At 37.2% G+C, this 21,060-nt stretch overlaps 1 protein-coding gene across 1 annotated transcript in view; it reads right to left on the bottom strand.

Annotated features, from left to right (window-relative positions):
• SCML2 (Scm polycomb group protein like 2) overlaps nt 1–21,060 on the bottom strand; it is a 145,810-nt gene that overhangs the window by 76,386 nt on the left and 48,364 nt on the right. The window contains exon 7 of the mRNA XM_036742641.1: nt 13,504–13,747. Coding sequence (XP_036598536.1) covers nt 13,504–13,747 — 244 coding nt within the window. The remainder of the gene's footprint in view (nt 1–13,503; nt 13,748–21,060) is intronic.

Consider the following 21,060-nt stretch of genomic DNA (forward strand, 5'->3'; position numbering starts at 1 on the left):
TCATTTAATTATGAATTAACATTGGTATTTAAAGAGTAAATTTTAACATGAAAATAACAGCATCCTAGAGCATGGAAAAATGAACTGCTTTTCCCCCAACAGATGCCACAGTTTTGGACAATATTAATAAATCTGCTGAGATGTCACAGAACTAACTAGAAGCAAAGGGCCTGAAAAAGTTGAGGAGATATAACTAAAAGTGACTAAAACTAACTAAATGTACTCTAACTTTTTTCCTGTTAACATTTTCTACTCAAATTTCTTTTCCTACTGGAGTTTTCTACCAATGGTCTAGATAACACAGTTCTGTCCCTTGTGTGCCTTTGAAATTATATGACCACTGATAATCAAAAACAGCTGTTGGAGAAAGTTTTAAAATGAATTATATATGCTTTTGTTACTGTACTTATTTTTCAAGCTTTTCTGAATTAAAATATTGTTTTGTTTAATGTTAAGTCATTAAAAAGAGCACAAGTCACTTGAGCAATACCACATTTCTTTTTAAAAGGATTATCCAGCTGAATATTCACTCTTAATTAATTGTCTGGAAACATTTAAAAGTGCTATTCTGAATAGAAGGATCTAGAATGAAAATAATTACATACAGCCTGACAAGCAAATATTAATGTAGCCCTATGATATTTAAGAAACTTAAAAACATGAAAAGGCAAATTTAACATTTTAAAATCTTTAATGCAATTTGAGTTTACTTTTATCTCTCCATCACCTACAAATTTCACGGACACTAACATTAAAAACCTATTTAATCTGAAATTTTCCCTATCTATAACAGAATCTCACAAGTAAGTCTAAGTTGGACCCTTAAATTCTTTTACCTTAAAAGAAAGGTAAATTTTTAAAGTGGAAGTAGGGTTGATGGAAAGCTAAGAATTTGATAAAGAACCACCAGCCTAAGCTGACAAAATGCCACACCAAAAGGGGAAAGATCTGAAGACATCAATCTAACACACCAGGGAGCCTGCACTTTGCAAGTCAAAACAGCCTGGTGTTTCAATACCCTCTCCACAGGTCAAAGAAAGAGCAGGTTGATAAACTGAGACATTACCCCATATACCCCAATCTCTCCAGCAAAGGGACTGGAAAAGTCTTCAAATGAAAATGTCCACTCTTTTTTGTGCCATGGAACCCTTTGGCAGTCAGGCTGCTGAAGTCTTTCTTAAAATAATGTCTTAAAATACGTAGGATTTACAAAGGAATCCAATTACACTAAAATAAAGTTAATAATATATACTTTTAAAGTTCAGAGAATCCAAGCAAAAGACAGTTAGCTGTTAACACAATCCGTATGTCTAGAACCACAGAACACAGAACTTCAGAGCAGAAAGAGAGCTCAAAATTCACCTAGTCCATCTTATAAGTGAACAGGAATCCTTACAGGATCCCTAACAAGTGGATTCTCCTTGTGGACTTCCAATGAAGGAAAGCTGACCTCCATCTCTAAGGCTGCCCATTTAATTTTCGACCTCTACAGAAGGGAAACTGACTCTCATCCCCAAAGTAATCCAAAACACTTTGAGAGAGCTCTTAGTTGTTACAAAGGTTTTCATTACAAGCGGCTGAAATTTGTCTCTCTATAACTTCTTCCAATTCTCCTAATTCTATGCTCTGGAGTGACACAGAATAAATCTTGTCACTTTTCCGCATAACAATACTTCAAATTTACCTGAAAACAGACTTATTCTGAAGACAGATTTCATGACCTTCCCCCACTCAAACTCTCTACGTCTTTATTTCTGTCAACTAATCCCTGTCTTCAGTTCCTCCCCTTTCTAATTTCCTCTGCATGTGATCCAATCTGTCAATCAATTGATTACAGGAGCAGATGCCCTAAATTGGGCTCTACTCATGGTCTGGGTTTGGAGACTCCCTACCCTTAACTGCCCTGGAATCTAGTTACTGTGCCCTGACTCACTGCAACACTGTAAGCTCTATCACTACCAAGCCAGAAATGGGAAGAACTGCCACTGCTAGACCAAACCCCACTCAAGATCACTGCCTCAGACCAACAGACTTTCTGATGCAATACCTCTGCAGGCACAATGACTGATTCTTACAAATAATCTGACTAAATCATTGCCCACAATCTTGTCATCATGAGGCAAAGGAACTGCCACAGAATATGAGTTTCAAGTCAGGCCCCTGAGAATTTAATCAGGGGGTATTTCAGACTCAGATGCCTGACTAAGTCTCCCTTCTTTTCCACATTTTTGAGAGAAACTTCGGCCACGGCTGGACCTTTGAGGTGGGAATCCCCAGTCAAATGATTTTTAACCTAAAGTTCAGAAGTCTCATGTAGCTAACCTAGTTATTTAGGATGTGGGGGGACAAGAACAAGGAGAACAATCTTTATTGTATAAACAGAGGTGCAAGTATTGGTGTAAGGTCTGAATGACGTGCCTCATCCTTAGGGATTGTGTCCCTGACCTCCAAGAGTCTAGCTGGTTGTTGAGAGACAGTGAGAGCCACAGACTGCCATGGGCTGATAGGAAGAAATGATACGGTAAAAACAAGAATGAAGCCACTCAGTCATGCTGGGATACGTTAGTGCATCTCCTGCAATGAGCACCTGATGCCCTCATTTCCCCTCCTCCTATCCTTGACAGGGAAGGAGGCACAAAAAATACTTAAGAAAATGACATCTTAAAAAACAGAATAGGCCAAATGGTAAAAGGTGCACAAAAATCAACCGAAGAAAAGAACTCTTTAAAAAGCAGAATTGGCTTTGCAGACGATATGATGATATACTTAGAGAATCAAGTAAAAAAACTACTTGAAATAATAAACAACTTTAGCAAAATTGCAGGATATAAAATAAATCCACATAAATTACCTGCCTTTCTATATATTACTAACAAAACCCAACAGCAAGAGACAGAAAGAGAAATTCCATTTAAAATTACTGTAGACAATATAAAATATTTAGGAGTCTACCTGCCAAAACAAACCCAAGGACTATACGAACACAATTACAAAATATTTTTCACACAAGTATCTAAGTAATTGGAAAAACATCAGTTGCTCGTGGGTAGGCCAAGCTAATATAATAAAAATGATAATGCTACCTAAATTAATTTACTTACTCAGTGCCACACCAAACTACCAAAAAATTATTTTTCAGAGCTAGAAAAATAATATCAAAATTCATCTGGAAGAACAAAGATCCAGAATATCAAGGGAATTAATGAAAAGAAATGCTAGGGAAGGTGGTCCAGCCATACCAAATCTTAAATTGTATTCTAAAGCAGCTATCATCAAAACCACTTGGTACTGGCTAAGAAATAGAGTGGTAGATCAGTGGAGCAAGTCAGGCACATAAGACACAGTAGTCAATGGTTACAGCAATCAACTGCTGATAAAACATAAAATCAAAGACCCCAGCTTCTGGGATAAGAACTCACTGTTTGACAAAAACTACTGGGAAAACTGGAAAACAGTATGGTAGAAACTGGGCATAGACCAATGACTGACACCAGATACCAGAATAAAGTCCAAAGAGGTACATGATTTAGGTATAGAGGCTGATACTATAAACAAATTAGGAGAGCAAGGAATAGTTTATCTGTCAGATTTATGGGGAATGGAGGAATTTATGATCAAACAAGAGACAGAGAACACTATGAAATGCAAAATGGATAATTTTGATTACATCAAATTGAAAAGTTTTTGTAAAAACAAAGCCAATGCAACTAGGTTAGGAGGGAAGCAGAAAACTGGGAAAGAATTTTTACATCTAGTGTCTCTGATAAAGGTCTCATTTCTAAAATCTATAACTAAGTCAAATTTACAATAATATAAGTCATTCCTCAAATGATAAATGGTAAAAGGATATGAACAGGCAGTTTTCAGAGGAAGAAATTAAAGCTATCTATAATCATACAAAAAATGCTCTAAATCACTATTGATTATAGAGATTGTTAGTAAGGTGAATTTTAGTACGTAAAGTGGATTTTTGTTATTATTTTTTAGAGTTCAGTTTCCCAGGATCTATAACCATAACAACCACAGTTTCCCAGAATCCATGGCCATAACAATCTCTGTTTCCCAGGTATTAGATATGAGTTCCCAGGCTCATGGTTCAAAACATCTCCATCATGCTTGCACAGCATTATATAAGGATAAGTAATATAAACGTGTGCTGAAACTGTAAACATCCACTGCGACTGCACAGTGAGATACAGGGATGAGGGGATGTAAACTTGTGAGGCTATTGCTGGTAATATGCCTTCTTTGTCTGATGCCCTATAAAAACAGGTGGGCATTGGCCAGTGAGTTGGGGAACCTTTATGGTTGAATGCACAAGCTGGAATGCTGTGTGCCTTGATTGGACACCATCAAGGCTTGGGAGGGGGGAATCTTCATTTGCCTCAACCAACCCCATTGAGGCTTGAGGGGATATTTAGGGGATGCACAAGTTGTGCCCATCTTGACTGGCTCCACTGAGACATAGGAGTACTTGCCCCCCCTTCTCACTAGCCCCTTCGAGATGGCTGATTAGGGAATACTGTAGGAGTTTGTTGTGCCTCCGTTATCAGCAGTACTGTGTTAGTGAAAACTAAACTAGAACAAAGCTTATTATTAACCCTTTTGAAGCTGTCTTTCCTATCTGACCAGATCGAGAGTGAACCTGTTAGAGGCTGGAGTCTGAAGCCTCCAGAGCCTCCTGTTTATTATCTAACAGAGACGCAAATTAAAACAACTCTGAGGTACCATATCACACCTACCAGATTGGCTAACATGACAAAACAGTAAAGTGTTAAATGCTGGAGAAGATATAGGGAAGTTGGAATACTAATTCATTATTGGTGGAGTTGTGAACTGATTCAACCACTCTGGAGAGCAATTTGGAACTATGCCCAAAGAGCTATAAAAATATTCATACCTTTGACCCAGCAATACCACTTCTAGGGCTGTATCCCAAAGAGATCACAAAAATGGGAAAAGGTCCCACATGTACAAAAATATTTATAGCAGCTCTTTTTTTGGTGGCCAAGAACTGGAAATTGAGGGGATGCCCATCAATTGGGGAATGGCTGAAGAAGTTGTAGTATATGAATGTAATGGAATACTACTGTGCTAGAAGAAATGATGAGCAGGCGGACTTCAAGAAAACCTGGAAAGACTTATATGAACTGATGCTGAGTGAAGTGAGCAGAACCAGGAGAACTCTGTACACAGTAACAGTCACACTGTGCAGAGACTGATTTTGATGGACTTAGCACTTCTCAGCAATTCAAGGACCTAAAACTTTTCCAAAGGACTCATGATGGAAAATGCCACCCACATCCAAAGAAAGAACTATGGAGTCAGAATGCCAAGTGAAGCAGACTCTTTTCTCTTTTGTTTTCTCTCGTGGCTTCGCCCATTTGTTATAATTCTTCTATGCAACATGACTAATGTGAAAATGTGTTTAATAGGAATGTATGTATAGAGCACATATCAGATTGCATGCCATCTTGGGGAGGGAGGGGGGAAGGGAGTGGGAGAAAATTTAAAACCTATGGAAATGAATGTTGAAAACTGAAAATAAATTAAATATTAGGAAGGAAGGAAGGGAGGAGGGAGGAAGGAAGGAAGAAAGGAAGGATTGGCCAAGTGGGAAAAGATGCACAAAAATTCACTGGAAAAAAAAGAACTCATTAAAAATTAGAATTGGCCAAATGGAAAAGGAGGTACAAAAGCTCAATGGAGAAAATAATTCCTTAAAAATTAGAACTGGACAAGTGAAAGCTAATGACTCCATGAAACATTAAGAAACAATAAAAAAGTCAAAAGATTGAAAAATTGGAAGAAAATGTCAACTATCTCATTGGAAAAACAACTAACCTGGAAAATAAATCAAGGGGGAGATAATTTAAGAATAATTGGGCTACTTGAAAAAGCCAAGAACAAAAAAAGAGCCTAGACCTCATCTTTCAAGAAATCAAGGACATATACTCTGATATTCTAAAACCAGAGGGGAAAATAAAAATCAAAAGACTCCATCGATCACAAGAGATCCCAAAATGAAAACTCCCAGGAATCTTATAGCCAAATTCCAGAGTCCTCCAGGTCAAGGAGAAAATATTGCAAAGCAGCCAGAAAGAAAATAATTCAAATATCATGGAGGCACAGTCAGGATAACACAAGATTTAGCAACTTCTACATTAATGGAACAGCAGGCTTAGAAGGTGATATTCCAGAAGACAAAGGAGTTAGGATTACAATCAAGAATCATGTACCCAGCAAAATCGAGTATAATCCTTCAGAGAAAAAGTAGATATTCAATGAAATAGAAGGCTTTCAAGAATTCCTGATGAAAAGACCAGAGCTGAAAAGAAACTCTGACCTTCAAATACAAGACTCAAGAGAAGTATAAAAAAGTAAACAGGGAAGAGAAATCATAAGGGATTGAGTAAGATTAAACTGTTTACATTTCTACATGGGAAGATGATACTTGTAACTCATAAGAACTTTCTCATTATTAGGGCAGTTAGAAGGAGTATACATAGATAGGACATGGATATGAGTCGACTACGAAGGGGTGATATCTAAAAAAAATAAGATTAAGGAGTGAGAAAAGGGAAATGCACTGGGAAAAAAGTGAAAAGTAGAATGTGATATATTATTTCAAATAAAAGAGGCAAGAAAGAGCTTTTACAGTAGAAGGGAAGATGGAGGAGGAAGTACTTGATCCTTACACTCATTGGGAATTGGCACAAAGAGGAAATTATATAGACACTCAGTTGGATATAGAAGTCTATATTACCCTACAGGAAAGTAAGAGGGGAAGTGGGGGTACAGGGCTGAGAGAAAGAAAGGTGGACTGGGGGGAGACAATAGTCAAAAGCAAAACACTTCGGGGCAGCTAGGTGGTGCAGTGAGTAGAGTACTGACCCTGGAGTCAGGAGGACCTGAGTTCAAATTTGGCCTCAGATACTTGACACACTTACTAGCTGTGTGACCAAATTAAAAAAAAAAAAAAAGCAAAACACTTTTGAGGATGGACAGGATGAAAGGAAAGAGAGAGTAGGAAAAAGGGGGAGAGGGAATAGGATGGAGGGAAATACAACGTAATCATAGCCGTGAAAAAATTTTTATAGCATGTTTCTCTGATAAAGGCCTCATTTCTCAAATATATAGAGAACTAAGTCAAATTTATAAAAATGAGAATCATTCCTCAATTGATAAATGTCAGGACATGAACAGGCAATTTTCAGATGAAACATTAAAGCTATTTATAATCATATGAAAAAATGCTCTAAATCAGTAACAATTAGAGAAATGGAAATTAAAACTCTGAGCTACCACCCCACACCTATCAGATTGGCTAATGAAAGGAAAATGACAAATGCTGTAGGCAGGGATTTGGGAAAATTAAGACCCTGATGCACTGTCAGTGGAGTTGTGAACTGATTCAACCATTCTATAGAGTAATTTGGAACTATGCCCAAAGGACTATAAAACCATGCATACCTTTTGACCCAGTAATACTGCTACTAGGTCTGTATCCCAATGAGACCAAAAATAAAAAGGAAAAGGACCTATATGTATAGCTCCTATATGCAGCTCTTTTAGTAGTGGCAAAAAATTTGAAATTGAGGTGATGCCCATAAATTGGGGAATGGCTGAACAAACCAGTATATGACTGTAATGGAATACCATTGTACTATAAGAAATGATGAGCAGGATGCTCTCAGAAGAACTTAGAAAGACTTACATGACTTGATGCAGAGTGAAATGAACAGAACCAGGAGAATATACGGTACATAGTTAAGAGTAATATTGTACAATGATCAACCATGAATATCTTGGCTATTCTCAGCAACGAAGAACCAAAACAATTCTGAAGGACTTAGGATGAAAAATGCTATCCATCTCCAAAGAAAGAAGTGATGGAGGCTGAATATAGTTCAAAGTGTACTTTTTTTTAAACTTTCTTTTTTGGGGAGGGAGGTGGGGGGGGGGGTCTGTCTTTTCTTTTGTAGAAGATGGAAATGTTTTGATTTCTTGCCATCTCAGGGAAGGGGCAGAGAAGGAAGGGCAGGAGAGAATTTGGAACTCATAATTTAAAGAAACGAATATTAAAAATTGTTTTTACATGTATTTGGTGGGGGGGAATAAAATATTAAGTAAATATAGTTTAAAAGAAGAAAGTAATCTCTAAGGGAAAGTCACCAGCAACTGGGAGGACCAGAAAAGTCTTACCACAAACAGCAGAATTTTAGTCTTTTGAAAGAATTAAGGGAAGATAAGAAAGAGAGGTAAGGGAAAAGGAGCAGTCCATTTAAGGGGGGGGGTGCAGTCAGTGCAAAGGTACCGAGATGGGAAATGGGGTATCTGGTTCAAGGAACAGCAAGAAGAAAGAGAGGTAAGGGAAAAGGAGCAGTCCATTTAAGGAGGGGGGGGGGAAGTCAGTGCAAATGTAACGAGATGGGAAATGGGGTATCTGGTTCAAGGAACAGCAAGTAAGTCACTGCAGCTAGATCATAGAATAGGTTAAGAGGAATAAAACATACGCAGACTCAAAAAAGGTAAGAAGGGGCCAGGTTGGGAAGGACTTTAAATGCTAGGTCTTTCGTAAAAGAGAACCACAGGAGCTCACCCAACAGGACAGTAACATGGTCAAACATACACTTACCCTTGACACTATGCCTAAAGTCCCTAAATTGTGCAAACCCTTTGACCTAATAATACTTTCCAGGGAGAAACCAAAGAAAGGGAAAAAGGACTCATATTTACATGAATATATAAAGTAGCTCTTTTTGTGGTGACAACAGGAAATTAAGAGGGTACTAATCAACTAAGGAACAGTTGATTTAATTATGGCATATGGAGATAATGAAATGCCATTGTGCTATAGGAAATGACAGAAGGGATTCAGAGAAACCTGGATAGACTTAGAGGAATTGATTTAAAGTGAGCAGATTCAGTAAAACATTGTATACAGTAATAGCAACACTGTACGATGATCAACTAGACAATTCCAAAAGACTCATAATGGAAAACGTTATCCACATCCAGAGAAAGAGCTACGGCATCTGAATGCAGATCAAAGCATACTACTTTCACTTTTTTTCTTTCTCGTAGTTTTTCCTTTGGTTCTGATTCTTCTTTCACAACATGACTAATGTGGAAATGTTTAACATGATTGTACACGTATAACCTATATCAGATTGCTTGTTGTCTTGGGCAGGGGGAAGGGAAGGGAGAGAAGAAAAATTTGGAACTCAAAATCTAAAAATGATTGTTGAAAACTATCTTTACATGTAATTAGAAAAAAATAAAATATTATAAAGTGAAAAAAAAAAGAAAAAAGGGAAAAAAATTTAATCACTCAGCAGCTAAGAGAAGCATTAGAGCGGGCAGACTTCAGGCAGAGACCAACCAGAAGCCTTGTTAACACAGTAGTCCAGGGAAGAGGGAATAAGGGACTAAACTTGGGCCATGACTGCACAATTGTAGAGAAAGGAACAAACATGACAATGGACTGTTATGTGTGTGAGTAAGAAGTAAAGGGTGACATCAAGTTTGTGGATCTGAGTGATCAGAAGCACGGTGATGCTTGACTATGTAGATTTGTTACAAGAAATGTTTTCCCACACCATAGCACCTGGCTCACATTCCCTCTCTCCACCTTGCCCTTATGTCTGAGGATATAAATCCACTTGTTGATGACCCCAACAAACAAGTACCCTGGCTTCCCAGTTCACCAAGCTCTTCATTTCACCTCTGCCAAACAAAGGAAACCTATCCTGAAACTCTTCAGGGTACAAGACCAGAAATGTGGCATCTAGGTCACAAGGTACAACATCGCACAACTTTCCTCACATAATTCTAAATTGTTTTTCCAAATTAAGTGGAAAAATTCAAATTTCTAACTGTATCTTAATACGCTTTTTTTCCCATAGTGCCTCCAACACTGAGTGCTTCTGACTTCATCTGTCAGTTTTACTAGGGTTAAGATTTTAAATCTCAGTTATTTTAATTTACATTATTCTCATTATTAATCTTGTACATGGCTGTTGACTGTTTGCCATTTTTCTTCTGAATACTTTTTTCATATTATCTGACCACTTATCTATTGGTTCTTGATTACATGTTTAATTCCATTATCTCAGATGCTAAATTTTTGTGAGAGATATTTGACAGGAAGATTTTTCCCTCCCAATTCGTAGTTTCCCTTCTTATCCTAACTATATTTTGTTCAAGGAAAAAAAGCTTTTCAATTTTCTTTAATCTTTGCTTCTCAGACTCCTTGACTTCCAATAACGCCTGGCTTATGTCACCTCTCAAGTGGAGTCTTTCCTGATCCTCCTAGTTAAGTGTTTGCTCCCTATTAAAATAATCACGTATACATGAATCTGTTTACATGTTGTGGTTTTAAGTCCTTAGGGACAGGGACTATCTTTTTTTTTTACCCTCAGCACAGAGCAGGTTCTTAATGAATGCATGATTACTTGGATTAGATCAAAGACTTCAGCACTGGCACCAAGTGTCATCAGTTCAGCACAGCCTGTGAGCCCCAGACATCAGTTATTTCCTGATGTAGACAGCTAGACATAACTCCTAACCATCTCTACACACTTCCTTGCAACTCCAACTCCCCTGCATCTGGAGTGACAACACCCTGAAAATGACATCACACTTCCCCCTTACATATGCCAAGCTTCATCTAAAGACACCAGAGGGCAGAGGCCCTGTTCTATGGGGGCAAACTCGTAGCTGACATGACTTTTTTCCTTATGATTCAGAATTACTATGTGCTGAAGCAAAAATCCCTTTCCCGACTACTTCTTCCCATAGTCTCATTATTCACCTCAGCACTGCCCCTGCACATTCCATGTCTTTTTTTCCTTCCATTACACTCTCTGGAATACCTGCTCTATTATTTAAAACAAACAAACAAGCTCTCCTTAGTTCTAGCTATCTTCACCTAACATAAACATGGCTCCCTCCAAGAGACGTTATATCTCCGACTCTTCTCACTCCAACACTAGGTGCTCATTTTCTCATGCACCCTGGACACATAGGATAAAAATTTTTTTTTTGGATAACCAGATTCAATGAGTTAAATTCTTTAACATTCATGTGACGGGAGGTCTCCACTGGAGACCTAAGGGCTCTATGGTTGGCCCTGTGCTGTTTAACATTTTTATCAATGACTCTGATAAAAGTATAGGTGGGATGCTCATCAAGATAACACCAAGCTGGAAGAAAACGTAATGGACTCAGCATTGGGGTAAATATAATACGACAAAACTTGACAGGGATTGACATAAGGTCTTGTACTTGAGTATGAAAAGTCAGCTTCATAAAGATAAGATGGGGAAGGCATGGTTAGACAGCAGTTGTTCTGAATGAAGGCCTGGGGAGTTTAGTGGACTGGAAAGTCAATATGAGTTAGTGGTGTAACATGGCAGTCAAAAAAACCTCATGCAAACCTTGGGCTGCACTAAGAGGGCATCACCATCAAGAAGAAAGAAATAGTCCAACTGTACGGCACCCTTATCAGAGCTCATGTGGGATACTGTGCTCAGTTCTGAGAGCCACGATTTCAGAGGTACACTGATAAAGCTGCAGTGGTATCAAATTTAAATGGAAATGGGGGTCACTAAACTATACATAAGGATCTCCGCAGGCTACATTGGCTTAGAAAATCACATACTAATATCATTTATGCTTCACTGTATTTTTACTTATTTTGTTAAATATTTCCCAATACATTTTAATGAAGGTCACGTTGTCCTTAAGAGTACTGTGAGTCACATGAGGCTTGTGGGATGCCTGACACCTGCTGACCAGAGGAAAGCTGTCATGATGGTGAAGGGCTCTGTCTTAAAAGGACAGACTGAAATAACAGGATATTTAGACTGTCAATCAGGTTTGCAACCTTGGAGTCATCCATGACTCTTCCCTTTCGATTCCCACCAAAATGTGCTGATTCTACCTCCGTAATCTTTCTCTTATCTCTCTACTCTTTCTCTCCATTCACATAATCATATCCTAATTCAGGCTTTCACATTACCTCCCATTTGAACTATATGAATACTAATCCTAATTAGGTTCTCTGCTTCCAGTCTCTCCTCTCCAATCCATCCTCCACACAATCATCAAATTAATACTTCTATAACGAAAGTCATGTAACTCCCCTGCTCAAAAATCTTCAGTGGCCTCTAACTGCTTAGAGAATAAAATACAAACTACATAGTCTGGCATTTAAGCTCACCACAAAGTAGCTCCCATCTGGGCAACTCGGTATTCCTTAAGAGTTTATATTCTATCTCTTGTCTCCTATGCTTTTACACAAATTGTTGCCCTCTTTTCCCCCTCCTTTTCCATATTACTTCCCAGTGCCTCCTCATATGTGGAACACATTCCCCCATCACATGTGACTCTCAGAATCCCACGGTTCCTTCCTGGCTCACCTCTGTTGCTGCCTCCTCCATGAAGACACATTCCCCTGGTTTTTAAGTGCTCTCTTCTAATTCAAATTACCTTGTATTTTACTTATCTATATCTATGTTATATCATCCCAGCAGAATATAAGCTCTTCTAGGGGAGGGATTATTTTCATTTTGATGTATTCCCAGTGCCTCTCACAGTGCCTTGCATATAACAAGCATGTTTGTTGAATCGAATATATTAGTCATTTCAGCTATACATAAACAGAATAATAGTAGAACCTCTCTCAACCAAAACAAAATATATGTGGATGTATGCATGATTGTATATTTATATTTTTATGTAGATATACATGTATGCACATATTTATACAAATAATTTAATATTTTACAACCTTAATATACATATGCAGTCCCAAGAATCAATTCAATCAATATTTATTGAGAGAGCACCACGCCAGGCTTTGTGGAAGAAAAATAAATGAAAATATTAAGAGATCATCTCATCTAAACCACACACTTTATAGACAAGGGAACTGAGACCAAGAAAGGTGAAGAGGTTCACCTTAAGTAATACAAGTAGCTAGTTTTGATTTTGTGTGGTCCTGCCTACTTAGCCTAGATCCTGAGATGCTGTTAGCCATCTCCCAGTCCAAACTGTGTTCCTTCCTTGACCAAATAAATAACTACTCATTTGGACCCTATTCCTTTCTACCTCCTGCCTGGCTCAGACTTTTTGATACCAACTTCTGGCTTTTAAATATTGATCCTATCACTGCCTCTGCACCTTGTCTATTTGGATATATGGAAAGCTACCCTTGTCAGCCTCATCCAACCATGAATCTCACCAATATTCTTCAGTTTGACCTGATACCTCAGACTCTATCCTGAGATTTGTCCTCAGGTCTCTCAGTAACCTGTACTGTCCATTAGGCCCCTGATGTGTGTGTTGCTCTGATATTCTCCCTTGTGGTCTAACCCAACTGGCTCCCAGGCACATGCCTGGGTTGGCCATTTATCTAGTTGCTACATCCAACCTAATTCTGGCTCGAACTCACTACTTTGAAACAAGAGAAGTTCATACCATTACTAATTGGCTTACCATTATTTCCTGGTGGTTGCAATGCATCTCCTGTTAAGCCACACCATCCAACTGGGAAGATATCCCGAGAATCATACTTGCACCAATAATCAAATGCTCCTCTCCAGCCATCAAATGTAATAAAAACTTCATCTCCTTTAACATCTCCAACAGTTGCTGGGCAGATCAAATAAGGATTCTTTTTGTCTATTGCTTCAAGTTTCATTCCAATTTTTAAAAGATTTGGGGCTGGTTTTGGAGGTTCCTATCAAAATAAAAAAAAAGATAAAATTTAAATTGCTGAGAACACTTTTCAATCGTTTTATTTTTGAATCTTTGACAACGAAAAAGTAACATCCACATTAAATTACATGCAATACAATCAAACATTTTGGCTACCTGGAACTGAGTTGAAAACAAACAACAAGAGGAAAAGATAACCCCCAGCAACTAAAAAAATGTCATAAAAGCTATCTGCTGAAGTTCATGAGACTTGAGCAGGAGCTCGTTGGTCCTTCATTCAGAGTTTATTTATTCTTCCTTTATAGGAGTTTAAGTCTAACAAACTTTGTTACTAGGCTTATATAGGAAAACCCAAAGCAGATTAAAAGTCACAAATTAGCAATGGGAAGAAAGATATATATGAGTTCATTAATGACAGTGAGACATAACAGTCAATAGCAAAAGATGTGATTTTTAAAAAAAATTTAAAGTATGACATTCTAGAGTCATTTAACATAGGAATAAAAACTCTACGTTTCAGTAACTCCTACAGACTTGACTGTATTTGTCTTTTGCATAAATGATACTGAGTTATCAAGAATATACTGGGATTGTTTCTGTAAAATAGTTAAATAAGTGGAGCTGGACTTTGAGTCAGGAAAACCTCAGCTGAAATTTCCTCTTACTAGCTGTATGATCCTGGGAAAGTCTCTGTAGCTTTTATGGGCCTCAATCAATTCCCTAGGCTTGACTATGTCAAAAGGGGTAACCGCTTCATTTTACAGATGAAGAAACTGAGGTCCAGGGAAGTTAAATGATTTGTCCTAGGTCACAAACATATCACTAGAGATGAGATCTGAACCCCAAGTCCTAAGTCCAGATTTCCTGTACATGCCTTTGCTGCTTGGCTTACATAAAAAGGGGAGGAGAGAGGGAAGAATATAATAGCTATTTCCACATGTCTGAAGGACTGTATTTATTCTGCTATGCCCTCAGAGGACAGAACTAAAACAATGGACAGAAGTTACAAAGAAGTAGATTTCAGATTTATACGAAAACTTCCTAAAAATTGGGAGTCATTCTAAAGTAAAATGAGTGGCTTTCTGCTTTGTACTGAGTTCCCTAAAACTAGTGGTCTTCAAAGAGGCTGGATGTTCATTTGTTAAGAGACTGTAAACGCTGTTTCAGGCACAAGTTTAGCTCAATAATCTCGGGTCCTTAGCACTTTCAAGACTGTGCTACTACCAATCTTCTCAAGCCCAATTCAAATGCTACTTTCTGCAGGAAGTCTTCTCCGATCTTTTGAATCAATGACTCCCCCTCTTCCAACCCCTACCCACCATGAGACTGTTTATATTTCTCCACTGGTCCACTATCTTTAGATACTGAGTAGCTGTGTTCCCCTGGGCAAAGTAATCAGGGACTGTAATAGCACCTACCTGACAGAGTTCTTTTGAGGATCAAAAGCACCTGTAAAGTGCTTTGCAAACCTTAAAACACTACACAAATTTTAACAATGATGATTAGGATATATTAATATTTTATACGGGTCGCTATTAGACAGTAGGCTCTACTAAGGCAGAGACTATTTTATCATTCAAGCAGCAAAATGCCTTTGAGTCTGAAGACCTAAGTCTGACTCCCAACCCTTCCACTAACCAATCACAGGACCTTGGGAAAGTCATTTTTCTTCTATGCACCCCAGATTACTCAGCTATAAAATGAAGATAATATCTGAACTACCTTCTGTATAGGTTTAAGTATCAAATGAGATAATGGATCCTGTACTTTGTACTTATAATTGAAAACAGTTACCAAACTACATTAGTAAAGGGAGCATCTTCATTGCAAATTTTCAAAACCAATGAAACTAGCTCTGCAATGAATTAAGCCTCCCAAAATACTTTGCAATGTTTAAAATGCTACGTAAATGTCAGTGTATATGTTGTTTATTGGTTATCTAAAATTTATAACTTGCCCAGAGACCAGTACATTATTCTACATAGAGTATATGATTAAGAGGCATTTATTGAAACCATGGGTTATTCCCACTATCCCCTTTCTCTGTTGTTCCCATTCCCAGGCTGCTTATGCTGCTAGAAGCAAACACAAAACCATAATGAATTTCATGCATTAAAATTTATGTTCTATATACTCACCTGGCCCCCTTATACCTCTTGGTAATCATTTTATACATCATTCATCAGTAGCTTTAGTTACAAAACCAATTTCAAAACTTTCTTAAGTTCCCCAAAACTCTCTCATCTTTAGCAGATGACCTACTTCACTGAGATCAAAGATATCCACTGGTGGATCCCTCAACTCCTCTCCTCCTTACTTCTAAAGGTTCTTTGTATTTTTACCCATTCTTTCCTCTTTTTTTGTCAATTCTATGGAAGAAGTGGGCTCTCCTACTCCCTAAAGCTAACTCTGCCAGCTGCACTCTCAATCCTCTCCCTTTCTTTGGAACTAGCTGTATTAATCCCTTCTCTCCTTTGCAACCTCAATTTTTCCCTTTCCAGTATTCTCATCATTCAGTTATGGATACTCAAACATTAATAGTTACCTGTCACTCTTCCCAAATTCATATGCAACTAGATAATCTATCTCCTTCATTGCATCCCTTTTCTTAATTCACTCTAGGATAGGTCCTTATTACTTTTGTCTGGACTATTACAACAACCTCCTAACCAATCTCCTCCCTTCAATGCCACTGTCATATTACTCTTCCTAACATACAAATTACACCACTCCACTGCTCAAAAATGTTCAATGGCCTCCTCCTGCTAAGTGAATTAAGTTCAAACTTATTAAGCCGGCATTCAAGTCCTACAACTACCAAATCCCAATCTTTCCAGTCTTATCTCAAAGTACTCTCCACATGTGTATTATACTTCATCCAAATTGGGTGATACCTATCCCTTTCCTTGAACCCTTTCTCAAGTTCTTTCCCAGTACCTAGAATGCCTTTTCTCCAGTTCATTCCAAATCATTTGTACCTGATGCACACCCATCCATCCTCCAAAGCCAATTTTAAATGTCCCCTCTGGAATCAAAATATCCCTCAACCTGATAATCCAAGGGGTTCATTCTAAAAATTCTACCTTAAGTAGTAGTAAATCATTATCCAACTATGTTATATTTTTCTCCTTTCAAAACTTGTGCAAAAATTACAGTAAGCCTATGTGATCTCCCTGGACTGCTTCTTTAAATTTTTATATAATATCCCACATAAAATATTGTTAATTATTTTATAAAAGAGTTTTATATTTTTATTTTATTATATTTGATCATTATTTATTTATTTATCAATATATTTTATCTTAGAATCATAGAATTAAATTTTATATCTTATAATTATAATCATATAATGTAAATCTTCATTTGCAGCCTTTCTTGGCAAAAGTCATCACTGTGTTTATTGTAAGCACTTAACGAATAAATCTAAAAGATTACATATGAGTTATACGAGATTAACATGGAGGTACACAATGTATTTTTGGTGAAAGGTATTTGTAAAACAAAAAACATTGGGAACCACTGCCCTAGATAGAAGCAATACATCCCACCTTTGAAATCTCATAATATTTCATATAATTCCTCATATGTACTTATATTTTAACTTGTACTAAATATATTTTTATGCATAATTTTGCCCCCACTGGGATTGTAAAATGTGATAACAATACCTATAGAATCTAACTTAGAATTGTTGTGAAGGTCAAACAAGATGATGTATGTAACATTCACTATAAATATTTAAGAACTGGATAAAGGTCCAGTTATAATAGTAATAACATTACTATTGTGAGGTCATGCAGAGAGACACGCTGTGCCCTATTTATCTGTATCTCTCCCAGAAACTAGGATAGTACTCTCTCTATTAAAGCACTTAAATAGTTCCTGAATAAACTAGGATTCTAATACTTCCAAAGGTTTCATGATTTTCAGGCATTGCAAGGTAGCTCTTTATCTCTTGATAGGGGCCTTATGTCATATTAAATTTTATATACAGACAACACACACACACACACACACACACACAAAATTATCCTGTCACATTAATTTTTTCTTCTAGGAAAGAACAAAAGCATTTAGGATGAAAAAAGCAAAGTAGGTAAAACCTGATATAATTATTCCTCCTTCATAAAAAACAGGGTATATTATGTCTAAATATAATCACAAAGTAGTCTGTCAGAACTCTATATCTCAAACATCTAGCTTAAACAGGATCAAAGTTAAGAGATGTTTCATATTCAGTTAACTATATTTACTCCAAAAAAGAGAGCCTCCTAAAGAAAAACCAATAGCCAGAAAGCTTTCATTTTAACACAGAGATCTTTTTAAAGACAAATGAATTAAGCACATCATTATGAAAATTCCCTAGGAGGTCAATTAAAAAGAAAATCCTCATATACACCAAAATGTTTATAGCAGCACTTTTTGTGATAGCAAATAATAGGAAACAAAAGATACCCATTAGGTGGGGAATGGCTAAATAAATTGTACTGCACAGACTGAGGGGACAGGGATTGTCTGTTACCTCTTTTTGTATCCTTAATGCTTTGCACAGAACCTGGCATAAGTTGACTTTGCTCTAAGATACAATGAAAATGCCAAATACAAAGAAGGATGGAAAGATTTATATGATCCGATGCAGAGTGAAGTATGCAGAGCCAAGAAAACAACATAAATGATTATAACAATGTAAACAGAACCACAAAACAATCATGAGTGTATGCTGCAAAATTGCAAAGAAAAAGCAGTCCCCAGCAACAGCTATAAGAAGATACCCTCACAACATTCCTTTGTGGAGGCAGGAAGGTTATGGGTGTGAATGGCATACTGCATATATTTTCAGACTTTTCAAAAGTATTGATCGGTTTTGCAGATTTTTTTCTTTAAAAAATATCATTAAAGTTAGAAATATTATTTGCTATATGGAAAACATCCTCTGGAGGGAAATGGAGGGAAACTGAGAGAAATTTTAGTGATATAACAAAAGGTCATTTACAAAAACAAAAAAGACAAATTAAGAATGTCTTTAAAAACAAAAGGAAATTTTTTCAAGTCTATGCTGGTATTGTAGTTGAAGTTGTGAACTCATCGTGCTCGATCCAGCAATGCCACTGCTAGGTCTATATCCCAAAGACAGTAAAGAAAAGGGAAAACGAGCTATTTGCACAAAAATATTCACAGAAGATCTTTCTGTGGTGGCTAAGAATTGGAAATCAAGGAGATGCCCATCATTTGGGGAATGCCTAAACAAGCTGTGGTAAATGAATGTGACTGAATTTTATTGTGCCATGAGAAATGACGAGCAGGATCATTTCAGAAAAACCTGGGTTGAAAAAAAAAAGACTGGGTTGAAGTGATACAGAGTGAAGTGAGAAGAACCAAGAGAATGTTGTACATACCAACGGCAATATGGTATGATGAAGAACTGAGAATGTCTTGCTTATTCTCGGCAATACAATAACCCAAGACAATCCCAAAGGACTCATGATGAAGCATGCTATCTGCCTCCAGAGAAAGAACTGATATTGTTTGAATACAGACTGAAACATGTTATTTTTCACTCTTTCATTCTTTTTTTTTTATCTGAGTCTTCTAGTACAAATGACTAATATGGAAATATTATATAAGACTTCACATGTATAACCTGCATCAGATGGCTTACTGTCTCAGGGAGAGGGAAGGAGGGATAGAATTTGGAGCTCAAAACTTTTTTTAATGTTAAAAATAATTTTAACACGTAATTGGGGGGAAAAATATTTTTTTTAAAAAAGTCTATGCTGAAGACTCAGAACTACATACCCAGCCCATCTCTTGCCTGAACTTTACTATGACATCACCAACTGCCTACATGACATTTCAAATTGGATATCTGAGATACATCTCAAACACAACATGTACATGTTTAAGACTGAATTATCTTTTCACTAAACCTTCCCCTCTTTGCAACTTTCCTATTTCTGTTGAAGGCACTATCATTGATCCAATATATTAGATCTGTAACCTAAGCATTATCCTTAACTCTTCAATGTGCCGCAACCTACATATCCAATCTTTTGCCAAATCTTGCTGTTTCTACCTTCACAAAATATCTCATGTCCAATCCCTTCTCATTAATCAGTTACACCCTTGGTTCAAGCTTTTACCAACACTTGCCTCCCTGCCTCAAGTTTCTTACCACACCAGTCCATTCACTGTACACATTACTTCCAAAGTAAGGATTCTTAAACACAGATCTCACATGTCTCTCTCTCTCTCTGTCTCTCTCTCTCTCTCTCTCTCTCTCTGTGCCTTCCTATTGCCTAAAGAATAAAATACAAATGCTTCTCATTAGCCCTATACAACCTGACAACACCCTACCTTTCCAGCCTTATTAGACATTACTCCTACTCACACGTGGTGAAGTCCAATGAACAAGGCCTTTTCTCTCTTGCTCACTTGTTCTCTTCTCTAGAAACACTGCACTGGCCAACTCCCATATCAAGAACACACTGCCTTTTTAGCATACCTCACAGCGTTCTCTTCCTTTCAGACGAAGCTAAGGCACCATATTGTGTACAAACCCTTTCCTGATCTACCTCTACTGTCAACAACCTTCCTCCCAGACTACACTGTATTTAATTACTTTGTGTGTGCATATGTATTAATTTTATATTCATACCACATTTTTGTATGTACTTGTTATTTCCCTCTCCCCTCTAACCCTGCCCCATTACAATGTAAGCTCATTGCAAGTACAGATTCTTTCTTTCTTTTGTAGTTGTCTCCCCAGCACCTACCAATAATGCCTGGTACCTCACAGGCACTTAATACTTATTGATCATTTGATTGCAACTAAGCAGTATCACAGGCACAAGAGTGGTAGGGAAAGAATACCAAAGTCAAGGTTCAAATTTTATTCTCGCTAAGATGTCCCAATACCAAGTACCACTATTTGTTAGCAAAAGTACAAGACAATGAACATATTGCTATTCAACCATCACATATTCAATAAGCATTTACTATGTATCATTTCCAACATGCAATGTGCAAAGACAAAAATAAAACAGTTCCTCTCCTCGATCTGCTTAATCCTCTTAGAAAAATAGCATGGACATAGACAGTACAAAAGAGAAATAAAGTAATTTGATAGAGAAAATATTAGCAACTGGTTGGGGGTAGGAGAGAAAGAAGGGAAGTGGCGTGCAGGACTAGAAAAAGCCTCATTTAGGAAATAATATAATTTCTGAGTAAGAGATCATTAAGATGATATTTCGTTTGCTGGTCTTAACACAGTCACACAAACTACCGTAAGCTTACAATAGCTGTTATAAACAAGAATCTTTTTTTTAAAAAAAAATG

The sequence above is a fragment of the Trichosurus vulpecula genome, chromosome 2 (genome assembly GCF_011100635.1).
Source record: "Trichosurus vulpecula isolate mTriVul1 chromosome 2, mTriVul1.pri, whole genome shotgun sequence".
Classification (NCBI taxonomy): domain Eukaryota; kingdom Metazoa; phylum Chordata; class Mammalia; order Diprotodontia; family Phalangeridae; genus Trichosurus; species Trichosurus vulpecula.